Source organism: Sinohyriopsis cumingii, chromosome 19 (genome assembly GCF_028554795.1).
Source record: "Sinohyriopsis cumingii isolate HCF-2022 chromosome 19, ASM2855479v2, whole genome shotgun sequence".
NCBI lineage: Eukaryota > Metazoa > Mollusca > Bivalvia > Unionida > Unionidae > Sinohyriopsis > Sinohyriopsis cumingii.
In genome coordinates, this window is record NC_142979.1 from 5,578,997 (window position 1) to 5,596,554 (window position 17,558).

At 35.8% G+C, this 17,558-nt stretch overlaps 1 protein-coding gene across 1 annotated transcript; it reads left to right on the forward strand.

The window, feature by feature from the left end:
- The first annotated feature begins 13,675 nt into the window (after positions 1–13,675).
- LOC149775089 (uncharacterized) lies at positions 13,676–14,428 on the forward strand. Its single transcript, XM_089944343.1, has one exon. The coding sequence runs from the start codon at positions 13,676–13,678 to the stop codon at positions 14,426–14,428; it is 753 nt and encodes a 250-aa protein (XP_089800469.1).
- Positions 14,429–17,558: the final 3,130 nt, after the last annotated feature.

Genomic DNA, 17,558 nt, shown 5'->3' on the forward strand with positions numbered 1-17,558 from the left:
AAAGTATGGCTTTTATGTGGACATCAGTTATTGACAGAAGGCTGTTGCAATATGTTGGATTTCTCTCCTATTTAGAGAACTCATCGAAGCAGGTGTTTTACAAGCGAACCCATCTCTCAAACAAATGAATTTCATATTATCAGTTGGCGTTATTGCAGCAAATAGCACGGTTCACACCATGTTATGTCTTGTTAAATTAGTATTATCAATTTGGCTGGATCAGTCATGCACGCTACTAGAGCAACAACTGATAGGGGCGATTCTGGACAAAACGTCGCGGCGACCCATTGAAGCGCCCAGTGACAAGTTATCAATTAAAGTCTTTTGATACGGATCGGTCAAGTTTAATATCGATTGAATATATTTGAGCTTGTAAAAAAAAACTATACATTTTGAAACACTTTCTTTGGGAAGTGTCGTCCTTTCATGTGAACTGTCAGTCTGTTAGAAATTTTATATTGGGACTGAGGTTGAACAAGACCTTGGTGTACATATGACGGATAAATTTACAGTTTTTGTACAAAGTATATCAGATTAAGAAAATGCATCCATATCGCATCAAAACCGACTGTTCTGTCTATAAGACTTTTGACCATCTCATTGCAATGCATAAATTGGCTTTTTCTACCGCAATGTTTTATCCAGAACTGTTACATCTTTTACCTGTTGTAGATACATAATTATTTACAAAATAAAAATAAAGAGACCAGTTTAGGTGAAAAGTTAGTCTCGTGAAATCATTTTATGATATGATTATTAATGGCAAGGTTTCTTTTCAACAGTCTGTTGCACTTTTGCAGAGATCTTAGTTGTATATGACTCCACCAAAAAACTAAATCATTTGTGATTATCCACGATTACCTCATCTCAAAGAATATAGTCCACCATCTAAGGTATACGACTTTTGATTCAAACATTCAAGTAACACATAGCTGAAACCGCAACAAGTTTAACGCTACTGACTGTACGAATATTCCCAGTCTACAAATGGTTTGCTCATAAGTCTTATAAAATAATGTTGGAGAAGATTTGTGATACGCATGTATGTATGTATGTATGTATGTATGTATGTATGTATGTATGTATGTATGTATGTATGCATGCATGCATGCATGCATGTATGCATGCATGTATGCATGTATGCATGTATGTATGTATGTATATCAGCAGAGCTTTCACTTGCGACTCCTATGGATCTCGACAAAATGACGATCAATTCTGGTGTAAAGATCACAAATCTTTGAGACTGGAATCAAGTGTCTATCAAAAATAAGTAAATTCTCAAAGTATATATATAATTTAGATTGCATATTGTGTGCTTGACCTATGGCCGTGAGTAAAGTAGTTATGGCATGCCTGAATTGAATCTTGTTTGTAACTTATAAATAGGGTCTTCACTGATATCTACATTCAAGGTTTAACCTTATTTACAAACTTGGAATCTTCTGGAATAGAAGTTGATATCCTCATCCTGATCATTGTCTTGTGTCTTCGGTTTTTATATATGCCTGTGATAAACAAAAGTATGCATTCCTATCTTAATATTAGTCTGTGAAATCGTTTTCAGTTGTGCTCAGATATAATTTGAAAGGAATCATTTATTTAAATTATTCATTGGAATTACAAAATGCTCATTTCCCTTTTAGACTAGGAAACCATTTGAGGATTATTGTGAATTTATTCAAAGACATTCTTGATAATTTAATTTTGATAGATCAAGACCGTTGTGCAATAATCTATTCAAGACTATAGGTACATCAACACAGTCAATATTATAATTCATACTAAATGTTCTACTTTTGAATATCTGATAGTTCATTTATGATTATTTAGGATTTAATTCACAATACTGTACGTTCCTCTTAAATTATCACTTTGCAACGTAGAGAAATTATTTATTGTTTGATTATACAAAACATTTTGGTTTCGCTTCCTTCGCTTCTTAATGTTACTGTAAGATCATAGAGATCTATCTACCTACCTACCTACCTACCTACCTACCTACCTATCTATCTATCTATCTATCTATCTATCTATCTATCTATCTATCTATCTATCTATCTATCTATTTTTCTACCTACCTATCTATCTATCTATATATCTATCTATCTATGTGTCTATCTAGTCTTCTTTCTCTGTGTCTGTATATATGTGTATTTATTTCCGTCTGTCTGTTTCTCTCTCTCTCTCTCTATATATATATATATGTATATATATATATATATATATATATATATATATATATATATATATATATATATATATATATATATATATACCATAACATGGCATTTAAAGTGTTGTATAAAGCAACTGCAAGCCTATATATCAATGATGAATTTCTATCCATTCATTGATCATTGATACTACTTGAAAATAACGTTAAAAATTATTAATAGTCCCTGTTTTCTAAATGAAATTAACATGATACACAATTTCATCGGAATCCTTTTTTCCATTCCCCTCTCCCTTCGCGTGCGTAAGGGACCAAAAACGAAAAAATCTGGAGTGAGAGTGAAAAACATATGGCGATGGACGAAAACATTAAAACTAAACTTGTACCAAGTAACCTACAAGAATATAGTTCGTCGTAACGGTATGTTTACTCTATCCTTGGGATCTATCTTACAGTGTTCATAATATTAATGATACATAGTTGCAATCGCCAGTCGACACTAGGCCTATATGTTAAATTTTTAGGTCACGAGCTTACAAGGCACACGTAATGTAGCGTATTTAATGCTTTGTTGTTGCTGATTCTTAAACCTATTAAAAATGTCTAAAACTCGATTATTGATTATTAAATATGTAAATATTAAAATGGTCGCCCCCGTCCGCCTCCTCTCTCTCTCTCTCTCTCTCTCTCTCTCTCTCTCTCTCTCTCTCTCTCTCTCTGGATTATCGTAGCTAGATACGAGCGAAAATTCATGAAAATACGAGCGTTGGGGATTTTCGCTTGTGTCATACGACCATACGACGATGTCTCTGGACCTACGAATGGTGGTATAGTTTAGTCAAACCGTCCAAAAGAGAGAGAGAGAGAGAGAGAGAGAGAGAGAGAGCAGTGGCGTCACTACGGGGGTGCTGACCGCACCAGGTGACACCATCAGAGGGGGTGACACCAAAATGACTGTCGATACAATTTTTGAATGTTTGTGCAGGAAGGAGGACCTTGGGGGTTACACCATGAGTTACCACATTTGGTGCCACCAACCCTAGTGCCGCCACTGAGAGAGAGAGAGAAAGAGAGACAGACAGACAGACAGACAGAGACAGAGAGAGACAGAGACAGAGAGACATAGAGACAGATACAGAGAGACAGAGACAGCGACAGAGACAGAGACAAAGATAATTGTACAGTGTTTAGAGATGTTAATTACAGCAAAATAAGGACTTAGATGAACTGTCAATATATTAAAACATTTTAATTACCTCTTATTGGTTCGTCATTTCCCTAAGTTTCTATCCCACGCTCGGCAAGCCTCGTTTCCTTTTAATCAAAAATATTTATAGATCTCGTGGTATATCAGTTATATATATATATATATATATATATATATATATATATATATATATATATATATATATATATATATATATATATATATATATATATATATATATATATATATATATATATATATATATATATATATTGACACTAGACTTTAAATGCAGCGCATTCGACACAATCTGCAGTATTGCCAACGCCTTTACAAGCAGGCTTCAAGTTCAAGTTCAAGTTTCTGAAGAGCAATACAAAATTAGTTTGAAATGAGTATAAAAGCATATTATTTGGAAGAATATATGGGTTAGATATAGCTATTTCTCCAATCGTTTAATTGTTTTGTGTTTTATTTTATGTCCTTTTTTATATTTTGTTCTTTCCTGTTTTTTAGGTGTGGTTTTTTATTTTGGGGTGGGAGGGGCGTACATTTTTTGGTACAGCTGGCAAATTAACTCTTGTATGTTAAAGCACGTTCAGTGATGTAGAAAATCAACGACGATAAAACATATTTAAAACAAAAACTTTTCAAGTGTAGGATCTCAGTATGAATCTAGATGCCGCAAATAAAAGAAAATACATTGAAAAAAAATTGCTTCGCATTTCCTGTTTTACTTTTAATTTTTGTCATGTCTTTTATTTATTTAAACTAAGAGAATATACAAAGGTATGAATGGCAGGCTGTTACTTCTGTCCGGAAACTTCTCTGACCCCTACGATATCCACTTGCAGATTTCGTGAAACCTGTTAGATCCCATGGCGCTTTCTCAGATTTGCTGTTCGGTTAATTTGCATAGATAAACTTTTCGAATACCGTTCTTGTTATATCGATACTGATGCTAGGATTTAACTTAATATGCAGAATACTTTTGATCTAATCGATTAAATTGATTAAACGCTGCAAAACAATCACCTCTGGGTCAGTTAGTTTCTGTAATATAACATTTTTCAAAAGATGCCAAAGTTTTCCAGTACAGTTGTTAATTTGTTACAAGCTAACACAACATCAGCTGTAGGCTTCAGAAGACGTAGGTACACAGCTTTATATTCTTCTGGCCAATTATCAGTCAAGTATGTTTCCTTGATGTATCTCCATTCATGCTGTAGTGGAACTTTTAAATCTATTGAAGATGAAATTAAATTGTCTCATATACAAACGATGCTGTGATTTGATTCTATTAGAAATTTTACATTTACGTTTTCACATTTGGACATAAATATGAGATGTGTCCTTATCTGATTAATTCTGGTAAATATTTATTTAGTAAATGGCAACTGCTGCCACCCACACAACCCTGATCATCTATTTTGGCACATCTCTTTTCATAGTGATCGGTATATTTTCATCGGTTTAGTTTTGACAGATTTTAAAGTGTAGTTATTAGAAATGTTGCATGGTCAGTATAAGAAAGAAAGAGTTTCATGAAAAGAAGAGTTTCTATGTAAAATAGTATTATCTCGTTAAATATGTTTCCAATATTAGGATTGAACTGCGTATTAAAGTGAATTGTAGGACTTGGGTAAGTTTCAGTAGTAGTTTGGGGGTTGTTGCTGTTGTTGTTTTGAGTGAAGTGTCTGTTCTTAGATCATAATTCCATTGCTTCATGTGAGGTGTCACAAAAACGAGAAGACGTTAATTTTAGTCTGTTTTTTGGACAACTGTCGGTTAATGATCTTGCCGTTCTATCATTTACGTTGTTTTCTTGTTTCATTATAACGTTTGTAACATCTTCTGACTGATCATACGTCGTCATCATCATACAGTGTTGACTGTACTATTTGTTTATTTTAAAATGAAAGTTCTGAAAAATGTGTGGCTTCAAAGTCAAAATAGCTGCACACCATTGGAGGCGTATTATATTCACTTTCATAAATGTGATATACATGATCTTTCCAAATTACTGGTTTTACTCATATTTTTTTCTTCTCCTTTTTAACACAATGCTTTAGAGAAGAGATAAACAACGACAGGAAAATTGCATAATTGCCTTTCATTGCCTTTCATTGATTTTCATTGATTTTCATTGCCTTTCATTGACTTTCATAGACTTTCGTTGACTTTCTTTGCCTTTCATTGCCTTTCATTGTCTTTCATTGACTTTCACTGCCTTTCATTGTATTTCATTGTCTTTCATTGCTTTTCATTGCCTTTCATTGACTTTCATTGCCTTTCATTGCCTTTCATCACGTTCCAAAATGTATACACAAGCCTGCAATCATTTACATTGTATATATTTTTCCAGCATTTTTTATGTATACGGAATTAACTTAATCTTTTCTAAACAAATTTATTTTAGTTTCTTCCTTAATTTCATTTATTACTCTTCTTCCACATTGTTTGCATTATATGCGCTTATTAAGTTTTTGATTTATGCCAGTTTATTATTTACTGGTTATGCCAGTTTATTATTTACTAGTTATGCCAGTTTATTATTTACTAGTTATGCCAGTTTATTATTTACTGGTTATGCCAGTTTATTATTTACTAGTTATGCCAGTTTATTATTTACTAGTTGCCAGTTTATTATTTACTAGTTATGCCAGTTTTTTATTTACTAGTTATGCCAGTTTATTATTTGCTAGTTATGCCAGTTTATTATTTACTAGTCATCCCAGTTTATTATTTACTAGTTATGCTATTTTATTTATTAGTGTTTTCCTCTTGGTTTCGTAAGAAACATAAATTCGAATGCTGTGTATATTTTAATTCCATTCATTTTTCCGCTTTTCTGTTTGGTTTTGCTTTGTTTCATTGGGGAGTGTGTGTGTGTGTGTGTGTGTGTGCGTGCGTGCGTGCATGCGTGTGTGTGTGTGTGTTTGGTTTTTACGTCAGTCTCATTTGAAACTGGCTATTTTAAAAGATTAAAACGAACATTTACATGCTGTTTATTAATTCTCTTTGTTTATTTTGCTTTCTCATATTTTTGTTCAACTGCTAAAATATTCCTCATCTTCTTTCTCCTTTCCTTTGTACGCATACATAATTTACATGATATCTACTAAGAACCTCTATAAACAGCATAGAACATCCTCCCTCCTTTTAGAACATTTTGAAGAAAAAAAAAGAAAAAAAAAATCTCAAAAAAAAAAAAAAATCTCGAAAAAAAAAAAAAAAGGCAAATGCAACAAGAAACCAGCGATGTAAAGCAAGCAGGACCGTTCCCGAGCTCTCCTTCCCACTAATGACAGCCAACCATTCAACTGTAGGGACCTTTATGGACCCACAGATTGAGGCCAAACTATCAGGGTTCCTTGAATCCATAAAAGCCTAGGGGAGGTGGCACCATCCCCTTCCCCAGGAGCAACTAGCAGGCTGCGGTGCAGTCAGAAAAAAGTGTCACATGCACAATTGTGCGAACGCTACTATAATTAAACTCAACAACATATATATATATATATATATATATATATATATATATATATATATATATATATATATATATATATATATATATATATATATATATATATATATATATATATATATATATATATATATATATATATATATATATGTATGTATGTATGTATGTATGTATATATATATATATATTAACCTGATAAGTCGTCTTTATAGTTGTAAAGCAAAGGTAGGGAGTTATTCATTTCAAAAACTGTTTTGTATTTTGAAACCCTGACTGACTAACCTAAGTGATTCATGTAGTCATTCCAGATCTATCTCCTGTCAGGTTACCAGTCAGACTGATGAATGATTATGGCCTAATTCCTTCCTTGCTTGCTTCAACTGGATTCATGCCTACTGATCTATCAATATTAGTGTATCCATCAATGAGCACCGACAAAACGTCCACGCGTGATTTTCTGGTTTCATTTTGAGTGAAATACTTTCAGATTCTGGTCTTTGCGGATTCATTTTAAAAAATTATATTATATTTGCCTCTCAATAAGTGTACAACTGTTTCATGCTTTCCTTTTGTAAAAGCAATTCCCAAACCAACGGCATTTTTTAAAATCGTTTTCATCACTCTTTATTGATTTTTTTAAAACCATAGAGTGTGCCATCACTCTTCGTCTTTTTTTATATTATCAGCCCGTGTATATTTATCCATTGCTATATTTTTCATATGCCTGCACGTCAACTGAGCGTGTTTTATTTTATTTTTGTTTCTTTTAATTTGTTCCCACAGTTGAGTAGTGCTTTTGTTCTTTTAGGATCACAGGAAAGATGTCGTAAATACTGTTCTCTATCGGTCGTCACTGATGCAGAGGTGTTATTGTCAATCCAAAATGAATGAGAAGGATGAGTCAGATATGGAATACCGGTTATTTTCGTAATTAGTGTTCTGATCGTATTTTATTTTCCTACATTTAAAAGTCACTACTCTAGAAGCAGAATTTTTACACACTGTCGTAAATTTGTGGGAGTTAAAAGCCAAGGAATGACAAAGCTGTTTATAAAGTGCAGTATGTAATGGCAATTTACGTATTTCTTCTCTGGAAATTGCTGTAGGTGTTAGAAGACGAATATTCCGTTTTAGATATATAATTTACCATTAATCACGATTGTTCTCACAAAATTTCTGTCAGAACTCGTTGGAACGAAAAACTTTATAAATATTTAAGTTCCAGTTAGATTTACCTCCAGTTGAATATTATCTTTCTCATCAGTTTTCATTAACAGCATCATACGTGGAAATTGAAATTTGCTAAATACATTTCTTATAATTAGGATCAGGATCAGGATTAATTTAAATTGTTATTGCTTTGAGTTTAACGCCGTTTCTTTCTCGTGGATCGGTGGTTCTTTCAGGTGGTTTCCCGGGTTCTTCCTCCACTAATAATACTGGCCGCCATGTATAGTCTCTTATGCACAAACAATGGCGTTAAACCCTACAACAATAACAACGCCATTTCTCAGCGACCAGTATACTCAGTGGAGTAAAAACCCTGAAAACCCGAAGTAAGAACCACCGACCCACGGGACGTCATAAGCAGGCTTTCTCACATACCCACATTGACCGAGCTCGAGACTGGATCCCATGCGGAAAGAGGTCAGTTGGCAAGTATCAGTAAAGGCGAGTGTGTTAGACCGAAAACTCGACCACCGGGGCCGCTATTGGAATGCCTCAAATAGTGTTTATAAGTGGACTGTATTCATAGTGTGAGGGTATCGTCCGTTTTAAGTTTGACTTTTCTATCTCCTGTCCTCAATAAATAAATAAATAAATAAATAAATTTTCAACATTGAAATTCTAGTTATGAAATGTAGGGTCTGTAAGAAGTAATGTTCAAGTCTTTCAATCGTGCTGCTAATCGAACAACGTTTGTCCTCTGTATATTGCATACGTCGCAAAACTGGCAATATCACCGATAACCATCACGTGTTCAGATTATCTGGCTTTCTGCTTTAAGTTCAGAAGATAACTTAAATAACTTTAAGACGCATGTATGGTAAGATCACATATGAGAAGAGGTCGATATATGATGGGACGGTACTGGAGAATATGATCTTCACCCGATATGTCTAAATTTTGTCAGTCAAGACATGGGAACAATGGACACACAACGCTAGAGCATACCTGTGCTCTCCGTACTTGTAAAATGACGCTTGGTGATAAAAGGATTTATTATGTACAGTACAATAACATAGCACCATATTTGTTAATTAGTGATCCTTGATAATCAATGACAGAAAATATGATAAATATGTTTTTAAACTGACATTGTTCATGTCCATCAAACTGAGTAGGAATTTATTATAAAAAAATCGTCGAAACTGAAGCGACGTTTAAACAGCTGCGAAAAGCGATGATTTTTAACGAAAGGATCAAGTACGTTCAATTTTGGTACTAGACCCATTTCAAGTACTAAATGAAATACACAAATTTTTTCAACATCTTTTTTTTCTCATTAACAAATCGTGAGAATACAAATATATGTTGTTTGGCAATCATGGTGAAAAGATATGAATGCATGCATGCATATACATAGACATATATATTGGGGTATGTCAAGGGATCATAAAAAACCGGTACCATTTTTGAAATGCTACCATTGTAAGAGCGGACAACTCTGTTTTATAAAAAGTTCATTTTCGTTAGTGTCAACAGTTTTCGATGTAAATTCTATTTCACTTGTGGCAAATGCTCCTCGAGCTGACATTTTCATTGACTTCTAAAGGATATCATCATTAAATCCCGCCAGCTTCAGTTATGAATTACTAAACTGTATCGATTTTACAATCAAAGTATCTGTTATGGATTACTAAGCTGTATCGATTTTACAATCAAAGTATCTGGAGTTCACTCAGTTTCTTTGCATTGTTGCTTAATGTCTGAATAAAACATTTTGTCTTTTTTATTTAGAATTTTTGCCATTCATTAGTAGCGAGGAAACAGCGTAGACACGAGTGCCAATCCACGAGTATCAATGCGAAAATTTCCACGTTACGACTGAAATTTCTGTTTAATTCAACTCATTAAAATTATATTTCATTTTCATTTAATATGTTAAGGTGAAAAACGTCGAATTTGCATAATGTGTTCGATAGTGTCCCAACTAGTAAGCATTAATATTACACTGGTAAAAAGAACTGCAAACCATAATATCAATTTAGGGCGGATCTCTGTCAGCCATTGTTTAGAATACTCTCCCTTGTCCAGTAAATTGCTGTTTCTCTACAAGATAATGCCGACGTATTGTTTATTTCTATTCCATTATTTATGTTGTTTCCTGAAATATTTTTGAGTAGGTTTATCCGTCTCTTCTAAAGCTTTCGTATGATGACGATGTTGCAATAAATGTTACGTTGAGATTTTTTTCCCCTTGTGACAAGTATGCTCGTTTCATCATCGATTGTAACTCGTTTTAAGTGTAACGTATCTGTGAGATAAGGATTAAAAGTAAGCGAGGCATATGTTGTTCGTGCCAACGATGGAGTTCCATGCATAATTTGTATGGAGCTAAAGTTTGTGTCGTTCTATAAGACACAGGGGTACTTGTGTGGTGTTTTCCCAGCATGGAATGTCATTTTTATCTTCATATTAAGTTCCTTTCTTAATAGCATGGACAGTAATCCGCCTCTTGGAATCAGCACTTTATTTTTTTAACTGGAATGAAGTTTCTCTTTCAATATTTGTCAAAGAAGGCGGCGATGTCGTCGTAATCGCTATCAAAGGGTCAATTCCTTTCAAGATGTTCATAAAACATTCACACACTTTATCTATGATTTCTCTATTTCCAATATTATTTACTTTTTCATCGGAGCACTGGCTTTGATACGTACCGATAAGACATCCCAATGTCTAGCAAAAGACGAAGAAATAACACATTTTATTTGGTTTTATTTTTGTTGTTTTGGAAGGCCTCTTTGGCATTCTTCGATGATGTGGACTTTGAAAGGACATTTTTGTGCAAAACAACTGAACTGAATTTTATCCTACACTTTTCTTCTTCTTTTGTCCTGGAATGTGTCTACACCGAATGTCGGGACGTTGTACAAACTTGACATTCGGCAGCCTGGACGACGAGGTTCTCGATGAACTGAATCATGTCTGTTCTTGCTTGGACAAAAATCAGTTATCTTTACAACATCCATCTCGTACTTTTTTCCTTTATCTAAGCGAATGTCACTATTTGGTTGCTGAAGCAGATAAAACAGTAAAAGGTATCGATGGAGAAGGAGCAGATGTATGTCCATGTTTTCATACTTGTCTTAAATCAGGTTTTACTGGCATCATCAAATGTGGAGGAGTATGAGAAAATAAGGGGAGATATCAGTGATCAAGCTTTCGTGAATATGTATTGCAGTGCATTTCTTTTTGGGAAGGCATCATTTTCGTTTTTGTTTTTTTCTTAAAATAGCATTCAAAGTGTGAACTCACCGTACTTCTCTTATCTTTGTGTCTGGCATTTTGAATCTATTTTAGCAAACGTCGGTTTTATGGACCCAATCATAGCAGCAAATAAATAGGACGATTCCTAAATATCGACTACCACCTGGTTTCAAGATGATATATTTTTTTGTTAAGAATTGTTTCTTGGTTCAGCTATTTGTTTCAAAGCTACTTTATGATGTTGTTATATACATACCTTGTGTCATATATGACTTGTTCTTAAAGTATACCATAGTAATGCTTCTTTCCGACTAGCTTCTAACAAATGCGAACGTAAGTAGGAGATGTGTCCACTTCACTACTAACGTAGTTGTGCATTTGTTTTGCGATTTCTGATGGCATATAGTGCAGTTTGGCAGGAAGATGAGCGTGAAATGATGTCATGTTGAATACTGAATTAATGAATTGTGTTTTATACTTCAAACAAACGAAAACGAGGAAGGCACCATGTATGTGACCGGACCACCTTCTTGACACCATTCGTGAAACAAACTGCTACAAGATTTAATTGGCATTAATGGGTTTTAAAGTGATGAGAGGTCATTGAAGTGCATAATCATAAGTATAACTCAATCAAAGGTTTCCTATCTGTTTAGCCCAGTGGTTCGCAACCGTTTTTGGATGCGACCCTAATAATAGTTCCACATTTGGATAAGTTTTGCCACTCTGACAAAAAATTATGATGGCCTGCCGTGATCGTCCAGATCGTCCTGATTTGGGTGATAACCACTGGTTTAGCCCATACATGAACTTGATTTAATTTCTTCGTTTCCTTCTCTTATCATGTCATCGGACATAACAATATGTGTTCGACTTGAGTCGGATACGAGCCATCTTCTTCGGGATATATCCCTTAAACATATGACATTTTTATCCTTGGCGTTAATTGTGTAACGTATGAGCCTAATGCCACTCTTTCTAACACCAAACCATAAGTTGTGGGTACCAATGTGTTTTCATGTTCCAGCATGCGTTCGACGAATTCTGTTTTGGCTGAACCACCTGCTGCAGCAAATCAACATGTTAAAATATGGCAAAGATATAATGCCTCTCAACTTTGACCCATCGTCAACCACTTTGAGAACAGAATAACTCTTGAGTAGATTGAAAAACAGTTCTGAAAGAATCACCAAAAGTCCAATATTTCATGGCATACCAAAACAATGGTCGCATTTAAAAATATATAAAAATCAGGTCTTCTTCATAATACAGAAAATATTTACATTTCAAACAACAAGGTTTGTTTTCTTCATGATGCAACAAAAAGTTTCACGTCGGAAAAGCAGATTTTGAATTTTTTCATGTTTCACACAAAACGTTTTTTGGCACAGTCAGCGATCTCTTATTTCCAAGTCTCGAATCCAAGACGTTTCCAGTCACGTTCATCCTTCTAGTTTTAAATCTGTTGGTGTATAGAAATAGCTATACGCAATTCTTGGCATGTATGAAGTGTAGGTAACGTGCCACAAATTTAGTTTTCATACATAAGAGAAGTCGCATTCATCGAAATTCGCAACACGTTACAGCACGGTGTTTTTCGTGCAAACATAAAGTTTGGGGATGTCATCTCTTTGCATTTACTGTTTATAAATTAACCACAAAGAATCAAAACGAAACAATTAAAATCCAAGAAATGCAGTCACCAAAGAGACACAAACACACACGACTTCAGACGAGTCATGTCGTCTTCAGGAGTATTTTGAAACTAATTAGTAATCCACTTAGTCAAACGGAATTTAGTGCAATACTGGTGCGGAAAGCATTATTACATGTTTTTGCTTGAAAAATTTGTATTTGTATTGTGTGTTTGACAATTGTCCATAAATGATGATAGAGTTCTAGTGCGTGCTTGATTTTCGTCTTGTTTGTAAGTTATGAATAAATTCTTTTCTCTACTGATATTTGAGATCAATGTCTTGCAAAATGTTAGAATGTTCTGGAAGCAAACATGTTTACAGTTTGGTGTAATTTTCCATTAGATGACTGGGTTGTATCAGAAAATGCTATTGCGATATATGTCAAGTGGGGACCTATATAAAAGGGTTCTTTTATCAGCGTTTTAATTCTTACTTTAAATTCAGTGGTAGAATTGTTTATATCTGTGTTCATATTTAATTTGAGAGGAATCATTTATTTAAATTATTCATCCGAATAACAAAGTGCTTATTGACTTTTGGACTAAAACACTGTTTTTGGATTATTGGGGACTCATTCAACGCTTGCATGAACTGGAAAGTAACCTGGGCGCTGATGCAGTGCACAGGCAAAAGAGAGAGGACTGAGGCTCCTGGAATTCGCTAGTTACAACGACCTTATGCTGGCAAACACCTTCGGCCATTACAAAGTCTCCATACGATGGACATGGCATAGCCCAAGCGGAGACCATCACAGTCAGATCGACAACATCATGATGAAGAGGCGCCTACAATCAAGTATAAACATCGTCCAAACTAGAAGCTCTCCCGAAACGGACATAGGAAGTGACCATGATCTGGTGATGATGACTTTCAGGCTACATCGAAAGAAGGTCAAGAAAGAGAGCCGCACAAGAATAAAATTTGATCTCGAGAAATTGAAGGATCCCGAAGTAGCAAGAGCCTTCCAGGCAATGATTGGTGGGAAATTTTCACCGCTCACTATCCTCAGTGCCGACAATACCGACATGGACACGTTGATCACCACCTTCAATACAGCAACGACCAAAACAGCCAGCAAGATCATAGGTAGACATCGCCCAGTCAAGAAAACCTGGGTCACAGCTAAGGTTCTGAACCTGTGTGACAAGAGGAAGGAACTAAAGAAGAAAAAGAACGATACAAAAGGGGCAGAGCAGTACAATGTAGTCAACCGGGAAGTCAAGGAAAGCTTGAAAAAAGCAAAAGAGAACTGGTTAGAAGAAATGCCCAAAGACATTGAGGGAAACTTGAAACGGAATAACAGTAGGAAAGCATACCAACTGGCCCATGTTTTATCAAGCACAAAACAACGGCGGGTTACCTCATTACAGGACAAAGCCGGAAGCTGCCTCACAGAAGAAAAAGATATTCTGAAAAAATGGACAGAGTAATGAGAAGAAATTTACAACCACTGAGCCACAATAGATCCAGAGGTACTGAACGTCTCTCCAGGAACTAACAACGACAACTACCTTATCATACGCGAAGAAGTAGAAGCCGCAGTGAGATCACTGAAAAAGTGTAAGTCAGCAGGAGTGGAGAACATCCCAGCAGAACTAATCCACGCTGGGAGAGAAGCAATGATTAACGCCCTCACAAACATCTGCAACAAGATGCCATGGACCCAATCACGGATCATTACCCTCCCCAAGAAAGGTAACTTGCAACAGTGTCAAAACCACCGTACAATCAGTCTTATAAGCCATTCAAGCAAAGTCATGTTAAGGATACTGCTGAACAGACTAAAACCACAGGCTGAAAAGATCATTGCCGAGGAGCATGCGGGTTCAGAGCAGGGCGCAGCACAACAGAGCAGATATTCAACCTCAGGATATTGTGTGAGAAGTACCTCCAACACCAGCAAGATCTGTACAACGTCTTCGTGGATTTCAAGAAGGCATTTGACAGGGTAGGGCATGCAGCCTTGTGGGCGACCATGAGACTGTACAACATCAATACCAACCTCATCACAGTAATAGAGCATCTCTATGACCAGGCCACCAGTGCAGTATACTTCAACGGCAGCATAGGGGACTGGTTCAAAAAGATAGTTGGAGTCAGGCAAGGCTGTCTGCTCTCTCCCACACCTTTCAGCATCTTTCTGGAGAGAATCATGGCAGACGCACTTGATAAGCATACAGGGACAGTCAGCATCGGAGGCAGAACAATCACTAACTTGCGTTTTGCTGATGACATTGATGGACTAGCAGCAAAGGAGCAAGACTTAGCTAGCTTAGTAGAGAGCCTTGACAAAACCTCTGCAGCCTATAGCATGGAAATTAGTGCAGAGAAGACCAAATGATGACCAACAACATCAAGGGCATCAGCATTGACATCAGGGTCCAAGGTACAAAGCTAGAAACAGTCCACAGCTTCGAGTATTTGGAGGCAGCTGTAACAGATGAATGATCGAAGCCTGAAATAATCTCCAGGATTGCACAGACAACAGCAGCGCTGACAAAACTGAAGCTCATCTGGAAGAACAAGAACATCGCACTCAGCTAAAAGGTCTGACTGATGCCCTCACTGGTGATCTCCATATTTCTCTATGCCTATGAATTATGAACCATAACAGCGGACTTGGAGAAAAGGATACAGGCTAGAGAGGTGAAATATTTTCGAAAGATCCTCGGCGTCACATACAAAGACCATATTACCAATGAAGAAATACGGCAAAGGATGAGACAAGCCATTGGGCCTCACGATGACCTCCTGATCATAGTGAAAAAACGGAAACTGCAGTGGTATGGGCATGTCTCACCATCATCAGGACTTGCCAAGACAATCATACAAGGCACTGTACAAGGAAAAAGAAAGAGAAGCTGGCAAAGAAGGAGGTGGGAAGATAACATTCGAGAGCGGACAGGCTTGACACTGAACGACTCACTGAGAAAGACGGAAAATCGAGAGGAATGGATGAAGCTGGTTGTTAGGTCTTTTGCGGTGCCCCAACGATCTTCCAGACTACGGGACTGATGATGATGATGATGATGATGATGATGATACATCAATAATATTGTACATCAACACATTGAAGACTTTGAATTCATTCGGAATATTCTTTTCTTTAGGACTCGTGATAGAACTTTATAATATTTTGGGATTTAATTCACATTACTGTAATTTCCCTTTAAATTTTCCCTTTGCATTCTGGGAAAATACCTTGGGGGGTTTCAATTGTACAAAACGTGCTGGTTTTTGTTACTTAGTTTAGGACTACAGAGTCCTAACAAGGGAATTGTCTTTGTGAGGAAATCGCCATGTGTTTCCCAAGCGAAATCTGCTGGTGAATTATATATAAGAAATATGGCAATTAATTCAAAGCACACTGTACGAGTGTAAAATTAGGATCTATAATTCTTACTTATGTGTTGATAAATACTAGCAATAATGTTAATAATAAGACTTAATGGCACCTTTGGATTAAGTTTACTTTGCTTGACGAAGAAATCTGTACCTTCCATTGGTTGGACTAGGTTACGGGAATCGACGTCTTCGAGACAACTGGAGTAGTAAGATCTGTCACGTGACGTATATTGTGAAACACAGTCATAATAGATGGTGTATATAAGGAGAGAACCGAGCAATCAGATTCATTCCTATTTTGGAAACATTAGCATTTCTCGTGTTCCTGTTGTAAGTCTCAAGACGTGTTTTATGTTGCACTTAGATATTATTCAAGAAGAAACACATTTGTTTGAGCTGTCCAGCGGAAATAGAAAGTGCTCATTATTTGGACCATAATATTATTCTGGAACTATTGTGAGGTATTCAGAGGAGTTATGGACAACACCATCTTGACAACGCCATTAATCTTGGCGGACCAGTACATTTCCGGTCTTGAAATATTTAACGAACTTTTCATTCTTTAGGACTTTCTTAAAACTTTATGACGTCTATTTTTGATTTCCTTCATAATACTTAAGTCCCTCTGACAATTTCTTTTATAACACTGATAAGTAAAGTTTTACACAGTTTGTTGGTTTTGCTTGTTTGTGTTACGTAGTTTATGACCACAGAATCGTAAAAGAGGTCACACGTCAATTTTGTTATCATACAGGTCTCGAACCTTTTAGAAGACTTCCTCCCATGTAATTCTATTTTCACTCTTAACATTTTTTATAGTATTCGGACACCAATGGTTAAAACGGCTATATCATACAAGATGCAATTCTTCCTTGTGTTTCATTTGAAACTGAACAAATGCTCTGTACATGCGTCATCGCAGCTTCATGAACTTGTATGGTGATGACAAGCATGACACTACAGGAGAAAGAAGAAATTAACTCGGAGACTATCTGACATACCCATGGATTGATGAAACTTTTAATTTAAAAATCGTATTGGTCTCCTCCTCCTCCTCCTCCTCCTCCTAAACAGACAAATCCTATTGTGATAGTGGGAAGGCCATCCACATATCTGAGCTATTTTGATTGTCTAGAAACGACTTTCAAAATCACAATAGCCAGGAAAAGCGACAAGAAACGTTTATTCCTCTTTGACTTGTAATTATCACCGATC